At 39.0% G+C, this 10,660-nt stretch overlaps 1 protein-coding gene across 1 annotated transcript in view; it reads left to right on the forward strand.

Annotated features, from left to right (window-relative positions):
• Positions 1 to 9,746, forward strand: part of CRYL1 (crystallin lambda 1) — a 46,838-nt gene extending 37,092 nt beyond the window's left edge. Inside the window, exons 6-8 of the mRNA XM_035115458.2 lie at positions 2,113 to 2,218; positions 4,414 to 4,520; positions 6,315 to 9,746. Of these exons, the coding sequence (XP_034971349.1) occupies positions 2,113 to 2,218; positions 4,414 to 4,520; positions 6,315 to 6,443 (342 nt within the window). The 3' untranslated portion in view covers positions 6,444 to 9,746. The remainder of the gene's footprint in view (positions 1 to 2,112; positions 2,219 to 4,413; positions 4,521 to 6,314) is intronic.
• Positions 9,747 to 10,660: the final 914 nt, after the last annotated feature.

Raw genomic sequence — 10,660 nt, forward strand, 5'->3', positions numbered from 1 at the left:
TCTAAAGCAGGCATCCCCCAAACTTCGGCCCTCCAGATGTTTTGGACTACAATTCCCATCACCCCTGACCACTGGTCCTGTTAGCTAGGGATCATGGGAGTTGTAGGCCAAAACATCTGGAGGTCCACAGTTTGGGGATGCCTGTTCTAAAGCAAAAACAAAAGTTGTACTGTATGGAAACCATAATTGTTCATAAGAAGTGAAAGTGCGACAAGAATGCTTAACATTTCTTCTGAAATTCTGCTCTCTTCTACTCATAATCTCTGCCCTGTTCCCACCCTGCAGGATTGCACTAATGTGCCTTGCATAAACTGGAAAGTCATTACTTACATACAATGTACAGAGCAGCTTAATAATGGTTTATGCTGCTAAGTCTTTTGAAAAGAATTGTTCTTTTTGGTTGTAGCTGCTAGCATCAAATTTAAATACTCATTTATTCTAAAAAGTCAAATATTCTAATAATCAAAAGTATACAGTTTGATATCCAAAGCTGTTCACTCTGGTCTCTTCCCCCTCCCTACTGTCTATGTCATCATCATCACCATCATCATAAAATATTTGTACCCTGCCCAATTGACTGGGTTCCCTCAGCCATCTGGGTAACTTCCAACATACATAAAAACATAATAAACATTTTAAAAACTTTCTGCCTTTCCTCTCTCCCCCCCCCAAGATCTCAGTTGATAAGTTAACTACCCTAGTTTCTTCTTGCCCCTTCATATGTCCCCTGTGATCCCATCCTCCCTTGCTTTCTTGTTAGAATCTCTCCTGTTGTTATCCTTCCTCTCTTCCACATAATCAGCCCCTCTCCCGCTTCTTCGAACATGCCAATGTCCCACTGTTCTAAAAACAAACAATCAAACAAATAAATAGAAGATAAGAATGTATTTTTAAAATCATCTCCAGTTTTTCCTCAGTTTTCCTCTCTGCGTTGGTACATATGGACCCCATGTTTCCTAATTAAATCCCATGGCTTTTGGTACCACCTATGTGCAGATGACAGCTCTATCTCTCCCTCTCCCTCTAATCCCACATCTCCTGCTGCTTTACTCATATATTTCTGCGCAGATGCTTTGATACCGTGTCAAGTTTAAATTAAACTGTTTACTGTATCTAAGTCTGAACTTCTTCCATCCCAAGCCTTCCTCTTTCTCTGTACACTTTGCTTATCCTTTAATAGTGTTAACATTAAGCCTGTTGAACAGGCATATAGCCTTGAATTCATTTTTTACTCATTTCCTTGGTTCCCTATGTTCAGCCTATGCCCAAGTCATGTTGCTTCACAACATTGTAAAAATATGGCTCTTCCTTTTCATCCTCTTAGCAAAAAACTGCTCCATGTCCTGGTTATCTCTCACCTAAACTAGAGGAGTTTTGTCCTGTGGTTTTCCATTGTCTCACCTTAGTCTCTGGTACTCTTCCACCCAAATCATCAAACTTTCTCATTAGACTGATCATGGGTTAAAAAGGTAAAGGACCCCTGACAGTTAAGACCAGTCACAAATGACTCTGGGGTTGTGGCACTCATCTCACTTAACTGGCCAAGGGAGCCAATATCTGTCCGCAGACAGTTTTTCCGGGTCATGTGGCCAGCATGACTAAGCAGCTTCTGGCGAAACCGGAGCAGCACACGGAAATGGCGTTTACCTTCCCTCTGGAAGGTACTTGCACTTTGATGTGCTTTTGAACTGCTAGGTTGGCAGGAGCTGGGACCAAGCAATGGGAGCTCACCCCATCACAGGGATTCGAAACGCCGACCTTCCGATCAGCAAGCCCTAGGCTCAATGGTTAAGACCACAGTGCCACCTGCGTCCCAATCATGAGTTGCCTACCCTTAAATCCACAAACTGACTTTTCCCCCATTCCTTGCCCTTACTTTCAAAGCCTTCCATAACCTTGTTCTTCTATCCCAATACATGACCTTTACTTCTCCAGCTCAGCCCACATACATGTATATAATATATATGGTTCATTTAAGAATAGTAACAGATTTGATTACTTTAAAAAAACAACTTCTGTTTTCAATATATTCTCCATCTCTGGGATTAGAGATTAAGCAAATAAGTAGAATTTGTGAAGATCTTCAACATTCATAATGTTCTCACCATGCAGGACGGAGTAATATCTACTGATGATCTGGACCTTGTAATGTCCGATGGCTTGGGAATGCGGTACGCTTTTATTGGACCTCTGGAAACCATGCATCTGAATGCGGAAGGTATGCCATTTGTTCCACTAAGATTTAAACATGGGAGTTTCCAAGGCAAATGTTTCATGAATATTCTCGTGAATATCAGTTTAACAGGTCAGATCCAAGACCTAAATCCTGTTCTTCTTTACACCGTAATCTTCAGCATCAGGATGTTCCAGGCCATTTGTAAGAGCTGTTCCAAACATCACCATGATGAATGATAAGAATTGGCAGCATGTGGTACTTCATTAAAGAGGAGCATCGGATTTAGATAAAGGATTACTGCTTTGGCTTGTAGCTTTATCCCCAATTCAGGCCTGGTAAAAATGGTTTTTTACATGCAGCTTGTGGGTGACTAATGTTCCAATTCAGAGTGTCATCACATAGAAGCACCATAAGGCCTACACAATATCTGATCCACCAAAACAATAATAAACTTCCAACTCTGTATTGTGATGTGCAAGGAGCTTTACTCACATGTGCTCTCTCTCACTCACTCACTCACACACACACACACATTTCTAGGTAGAAAGCAAAAACAATTGAGCCTGTGGTGAGCTGTGTCTGGTCTGGTCTGATCTATCAAAAATTGTGCCAGACTGTTCTAGTCCATTTGGTACATTTCATGTGCTAAACATCTCCAGCTGCAGATCCAGGAACAAAAAGACAAGAGTTCCTTCACTGACTTGACTGAGAAAAGAAAATAATTCCAATCCCTTAGACTTGTGAAAGCTTTCTGGGTCCAACTTATTCTCAACCTTTGGAGATACTACACAAATGGAACTTGTTGGGTTGTTCCATTTGTTCTGGAAAGGAGAACATGATTTATTTTTGAAGGATCAGAATTTATCTAAACATGCCTTTTATAAAGCAGGCATTACTACTTTTTTTGTCTCCTAGAACTGCATAGATGAATGAAAAAAAAAACCCATAAACCTCTAGGCTGCCCAATGGACTTCACTATTTGGGAAATGAATGCCTTTAGGTGCTCCTCCCAAAGATGTTGCCTATGGATGCAGTCCTGCCTGCACTACTGGGGCTTACTTCTGAGTAGGGTCTTAAGAGCCTTAGCTCTGCAATGACAATCCTTCATAGATGGGAAGGGAACTGACTGTAGGGCACTGTGCCAGTAGCCTTGTGATTAGAGAACAAATGCCAACAGCAAGTCAGTGAGAACACAGAGAGAGGGAGAAACATGAGAACTGAATGCTGACAGACAGAAAGGAAGCCCTTAACATTTTTTAACAAGAGAAGTACTATAAGGATATCTAATTGACTTAATATGATAATGGTGAATGCTGATTTTGGGTCCAGTGAGTTCTTATACCAGAGCTGGGCATTTTAAAATTTTGGCATAGCAGCACTTAAAAAGAGAAAGAAACGCTATCAGATCCTTTTAGTGAAAAAATCTGCCAGCAATACAGTGCTTCTAGAGACATTTTCTCATTTACCTATCACAGTATTATCTTAACACAAAGTACCTCCTGTGTGTGTGCCTAATCTTTTGAGGTTCCACATTATGTGGTAACATTATATGCTTGTTTTCAAGCTTTCTGAATTACTTTAAGCTTATAAAAAAATCAAATCACCTGCAAAGCAAGTAGAGGAAACTGTATTGGATACTATGCTTCAGGCAGCTCCCCCATCATAATCTCTGTATATTTCTGTAGTATTCATGACAGGATTATTTCATAACTAATGCTTCCAAGTTTGAATCGCTCCAGAGATGGAGTAAATATCAATGGGTGATATCCATTAATATAATCAGAGCAGATCAATGGTTTCAATAGATCTATGTGAAGTAACAACCACCAGCTACTTCAGACATCTTGTAAATATTTTCTTTTTGTATACCCTGTTTCTCATATTTTAAGACATACCCATAAAATAAGCCATAGCAGGATTTTTAAGCATTCAAGGAATATAAGCCATACCCCGAAAATAAGACATAGTGATAGGCGCAGCAGCAATGCTGGCTGCGGCAGGAGGAGGAGGAAAAAAATAAGACATCCCTTGAAAATAAGCCATAGTGTGTTTTTTTGAGGAAAAAATAAATATAAGACATGTCTTATAATATGAGAAACACGGTACTCTACATGATTTGTACTTCTCAAGTTTAAAATTCTTCTCAAGTCTGAAATTCTGTTGGTTTTATGGTTCTTTGTATATGTAGAATTCTCTATTTAGGAAAGACCAACAAGATATCTCCAATTGTATTTCAGGAATGCTGAACTATTGTGACAGATACCGTGAAGGTATGATACGTGTCTTGAAAACCTTTGGGCCAATACCGGATTTTGCAGGGAAAACAGAACAGAAAATCAATCAGGTACATGTGCAATTTGGAGTAACATGACATCCATCCAACTTATAGCCTGCATTTAATATCTTAGTTGTTTTTAGGAGACAGTTCTTGCCCATTTTTGGTAAAATTTACACATCAGTTGGCTTTTGTTTGGAAGTTTAATGAGCAATGAATTCTGATACTGTATAAATTAATACCGTAGATGTTGAGATCAGCAGAGTCAACCTGGGCCCAGTTTGCATGAACTGCAGGCATATGACCCAATGAGCGATTGCTCATGGCCTGCTACCACTTTGGGTGGCACTTCTGCAGTGTAGCATACGGAATGAATTGCTCATACAGACTACTTTTACCTGTTGACTACATCATTACATTAACCACATGCAAAATAAGAAGGCAATATGGCTGTCACCAAAGGCAATGACAGTTTCATCTAAAAAAAGGGGGTGGAGGAACCACTATACATACCCAAAGGACCCAACACTGTATTTTCATCAGAGGTAAGTTGAAATGCTCAACTTTGGAATATTTGGGTCACCTCATTAATTCAACAAACTGGTTGCCATTATCTGGAGCACTCTTACACACTGGGCAAAAAAAAATATACTTCCATGATACGTACAAAGCTGAACCTCTTCTTGCTAGTCATTTCATTCTTTCCACTCTAGGACGATTTAACATTCTCCATTCAGTTCCTTTAATGTATAATCTTCCCAGAACAGCCTGTCTCATTTTTCTTATCTTACTGGCACCAGTGTCTCTTAACTTTCAAGGCCCATTCTTGTCTTTATGCCTCACAAAAGCAGAGGCTTAAGTATTTCACCTTACGTAAGCTACCTCTCTAAGGATACACTCAAAATGACATCTAAACAGACAAATTGCTTTACAATGTCTATGAGGAGACAAAAAGGAGGTCAAATGCCCAGTATGTACTTAAGCCTAAAGGACCAAGGACCAGGAATCTTTTATGTTGCTTAAAAACACAGTGGCATGACAAACAAATTGTAAACAGATAAGGACATTGGCAGGATTATTGTAATAACCTGCAGTTTCATGTTGTTGTTGTTTAGTCGTTTAGTCGTGTCCGACTCTTCGTGACCCCATGGACCATAGCACGCCAGGCACTCCTGTCTTCCACTGCCTCCCGCAGTTTGGTCAAACTCATGTTGGTAGCTTCAAGAACACATAAGAGTATACAATTAAAGCAGATGAATAAAAGAATAATTTAAAATATGCAGGAAATGATAAAAATAAATTTAAGGAATTGCAGAAAGAGGAGGAAGGAAGTCAAGTTTTGAAATGTTTAAACGACTGCAAATATATATAACTGAAAACTAAATAAAAAACAAAAATAAAAAACCACAATGGCATTGTTCAGGACCAGATGAGAATAAACGGGATAAACCATGGCTGCATCCTACTTTGAAACAGATAGGCCCTCGTCATTGCAGACCTAGCAACCCTGTAAGAAGAGCACATGGTTGCTTATTACACTGTCAGATTTTTTTAAAAAAACAAAACAAAACAAACAACACTTTATAATTAGTCTACACATTATGATTCCTGTACAAACGTATTTCTCTAGGACTAACGTTAATGTGATATCTCCAAAACTGTAGCCCTAACTAGATGGATGGGAGATACCTGGATTCACCAATTGTTGTGCTATAAACTGGTTGAATGGAAAGGACCTTTCAACAAATTGAAATTGCTTTGCACTTCTTTTAGGTGGAAGGATACAATGCAACATTTTGTTACAGGTCCTACTTGTAGTTCTCCTATTTGTGACTTGTATTTTTTTTAACCTTTTCTTACCAGGCAATGTGCGAAAAGACCCCAGCTGACCCTGAACACCTAAATGCCAGAAGACACTGGCGAGATGAATGTCTTGCACGCCTGGCTAAACTGAAAAAGGAAATTAAATCCGACGATATGCATAATCTTTAAACCAAGGGGCAGTTATCATTGGATTGGTATTTGAATGGGCACATGCATCTCTTCCACAAGCAGATGTTAAAAGCATGGAAGACTCAGTTGCAAATGCCAGAGTTGGTCAATCCACATAACTAGTCAAGTTAATTAAGGCTGGAATATTTTTTTATCTAAAGCTACAATCCTAAACCCTTGGGGCAGATGCATGGATTTCAGTGGGACTGCATATTTGATTATAAATTGCGCCTTTAATGCAATTGTATACTCAATGCAAGACTTCCTTCATTTTAAGTAACATCCTGTATTACAGAAATTACTAATTATTATGTATTTTTAGTAATTTTACTCAGGGGTGGCTTCTTATCAGCACTCCCTTAAATATTAATAGTACAGAACACTGATGGTATTCATTTAAAATGATGCTTGTTATAATCATACTTTGTGGTTAATTTAGCCCAAGATGTGTTTGAGCTTGCATTTTGGGGAATATAAGATTAGGCTGAGACAAAAATAATGACTGGTTGTTCCTTTGGGCTGCATTCTGCTCTGTTGAGTACTAGCCATCACACCCTGATTTATGATCAATTTAGATTATCAGCAAATTCATTTGTAGACAAGTCTGTTTCATTAATGTTAAAGGGCCTTTAACATTATGAACTTTGCATCATAGACTTTGGTATGGTATCTATGATGGCAATAAATCTACACAGGAACATATAATACAGTGGTACCTCTACTTACGAATTTAATGCGTTCCGAACACACATTCGTAAGTCGAAAAAAATTGTAAGTCGAATCCCATAGGGAGAAAAAATTCGTAAGTAACCCTATCTAAAAATTCATAAGTAGAAAAAAACCTAAACTGCATCCAAGATGGCGGACGGAGCTCCATTCGTAAGTAGAAACATTCATAAGTAGAGTTATTTGTAAGTAGAGGTACCACTGTATTGTCTGGAATATGATGTTGTTTTTAACCTGGTTCTGTTGACTGTTCTTCCAATTACAATGTGACCTTAGGGATTAAGGAAACACCATCAAAGCATTCTTGACGTATGCCTGTCAAGCCTCTGCTTGAAGACCTCCAAAGAAGGAGACTCCACCACACTCCTTGGGAGCAAATTCCACTGCCGAACAGCTCTTACTGTCAGGAAGTTCTTCCTAATGTTTAGGTAGAATCTTCTTTCTTGTAGTTTGAATCCATTGCTCCGTGTCTGCTTCTCTGGAGCAGCAGAAAACAATATTTCTCCCTCCTCTATATGACATCCTTTTATATATTTGAACATGGCTATCATATCACCCCTTAACCTTCTCCAGGCTAAACATACCCAGCTCCCTTCTATCAGTTCCTTCTATTTAGTTCAGTTCTCTACAGTGATTCCAGTTTCAAATACCATTGCAGGCACATTTCTTGTACTAGTCTGTGTAGAAGCTATGCAACTATGTGTTGGTTGTTGAACCAATCAAGAAAGCTTCCTCATGTCAAATCAGATCATTGGTCCATCTAGTATTGTCCACACTGAGTGGCACTGGCTTTCTAGGAATTCAAACAGGAGTCTTAGCTACCTGGAGATACCAAGGGCTGGATCTGGAGTCATTAGGATGCAAAGCATGTCTCTCCACTATGAAGGCTGAACCAACCAATGCCTCAGCCACAGATTACTATACCATATTCAGTATACAAAAATATATATGAGAAAAGCATTTTTTAAATCCGTTTTTCCCTTTTTAGTCTTATGAAGTAGAAGAATTCTTATTGGCAACAATTTATATCAGATTTAAAATATTTCTGTAGATAAACAGATAAATGTTTTCATCATTGCTAACCAACTAACTGCCTTTTTGTGAGACTGAAAGCCTTAGGCCATGGGACAAATATCAATATTTTATATACCACACGGAATGAACCAGTAACCTTGGCAGATGCCTTCACAGGTGGGGAGTGTACAGTGGTACCTCAGTTTAAGTACACAATTGGTTCCGGAAGTCTGTACTTAACCTGAAGTGTACTTAACCTGAAGCGAACTTTCCCATTGAAAATAATGGAAAGTTGATTAATCCGTTCCGGACGGTCCGCGAGTACTTAACGTGAAGCGTACTTAACCTGAAGCGAACTTTCCCATTGAAAGTATTGGAAAGTGGATTAATCCGTTCCAGACGGGTCCGCAGAGTACTTAAACTATCAAACCAAAGCATACTTAAACCGAGGTATGACTGTAGTTGATACCTCCTAGGGTCCTCCTGGAGCATAACTTATACACAACATGGGGCAGTTTTCTTCCATGTCTTAACTAGGGCTGGGTGATATACCAGTATATCATCCAAAACCAGTTTGAAGTCCATATTGTGATACTGGCTTTGTAATTTTTGACCGGGCAATATATAGTGAATCATGATGTGTGTGTACATGCGCACACCATGATTCATTATATATTGCCTGGTCAAAAATTATTTGTTGGTTTTTCCTGCACCATGCTTTTTGCATAGTATGTGTGTGTGTACATGCGCACACATACTATGCAAAAAGCATGGTGCAGGAAAAACCGTGAAGCCAACAGATGCCCCTACATAGCTCCATCCTTATTTCAGACATTGTGATATATCATTATATCACAATGTTTAGCTGGTGATATATTACAGTGATGAAAATCAGATATCGCCTAGTCCTAGTTTTAATGTGAAGTTTTAAGAGGATTATAGATACAAAAGAAACTTAAGCAGGAGAGACTCCGCTCAGAGGAGTTCCTAGTCCTCTGTTTTGATGGCAGGTGCTGGGCACAGGGTTTTCTCAGCTGGATTTCCCTCCTTTGGGAGACTGACTACTGTAGCTTAGAGTAGACCTGTAAAGACCATCTTGTTGAGTTTTAGCTTGGATTAATTATCACAGCCCTGTATAATCATTTTATATTTGGTTACTGGTGATGTTGTTTTTGTGCTGCCATTTTATGATGATGACTTTTCAATTGCTTCTGTTAATGATTGCATGGTGTTCAGGGCTATTTTGTTGACGGGGATGAGCTATACTGACTGATTGGTTCCATTATGCTAATAGCTACATGATGTTCAGAACCTCATTAGCAAATTTAACAGAAAGAGAACTTATTTTCTTTCTTTAAACCACATCATGGTGGAATTATAATACTACTTCTAAATAATTGCCATAACATTAATTTCATTTTATTAAATATGAGTGTGGCCTTTTAAAAGTAATTTTAAAAGTAATTTAAAAGTAACTTGCTTCTGTTCTGAAATATTGACGCTCTCTTAACACTGGTAAATATCTTCACTTTGCTTGTCAATAAACATATGTAATGAAATCTCTGTTATGTTTGTGGGCTCTTTTTATGCCAATATTAAATTTGAGCTTGAGATAAGCTAGGTTAGATTCAGATAATGCATCATCACACTGTGAAGTTTACTTTTGAAGTTACCACATGCTGTTATCTGTACAGGTCTGAACAGGAATTCATTGAATGATAGCTTACTGACACCAATGTAGCTAGCTTGGACGGGAAAGTTTTTGCTGCTAGCGGTAAATGTATTTTAGTCTATAACACTGTGGAACCCTGCAGAGAATTCATCTTGTGCTTATCATAAAAAGGCAAAAGTGGCTGTCTAATTCAAACAACACAACACCACACTATGGTTTTAATACAGTTTGAGGATCTTGCTATTAATGTTCATTTTCATTTTGTGTAAATAATTTTGAAATTATGCTAATAATAATAATAATTTGTTATTTATACCCCGCCCATATTGCTGGGCTTCTCCAGCCGCTCTGAGCAGCTTCCAACAAATTTTAAAAATACAATAAAGCATCAAACATTAAAAACTTCCCTAAACAGGGCTGCCTTCAGCTGTTTCCTCAATGTCATCTCTTTGATATCTGATGGGAGGGCGTTCCACAGGGCAGGCACCACTACTACTACAACAACAACAACAACAACAACAACAACAACAACAACAACAACAACAATTTATTACCGAGAAGGTCCTCTGCCTAGTTCCCTGTAGCCTCACTTCTCGCAGTGAGGGAACCGCCAGAAGGCCCTCGGAGCTGGACCTCAGTGTCCGGGTTGAACGATGGGGGTGGAGACGCTCCTTCAGGTATACTGGGCCGAGGCCGTTTATGGCTTTAAAGGTCAGCACCAACACTTGGAATTGTGCTCGGAAACGTACTGGGAGCCAATGTAGGTCTTTCAGAACTGGTGTTATGTGGTCTCAGCAGCCGCTCT

This window comes from Zootoca vivipara, chromosome 4 (genome assembly GCF_963506605.1).
Source record: "Zootoca vivipara chromosome 4, rZooViv1.1, whole genome shotgun sequence".
In the NCBI taxonomy this organism is placed as follows: domain Eukaryota; kingdom Metazoa; phylum Chordata; class Lepidosauria; order Squamata; family Lacertidae; genus Zootoca; species Zootoca vivipara.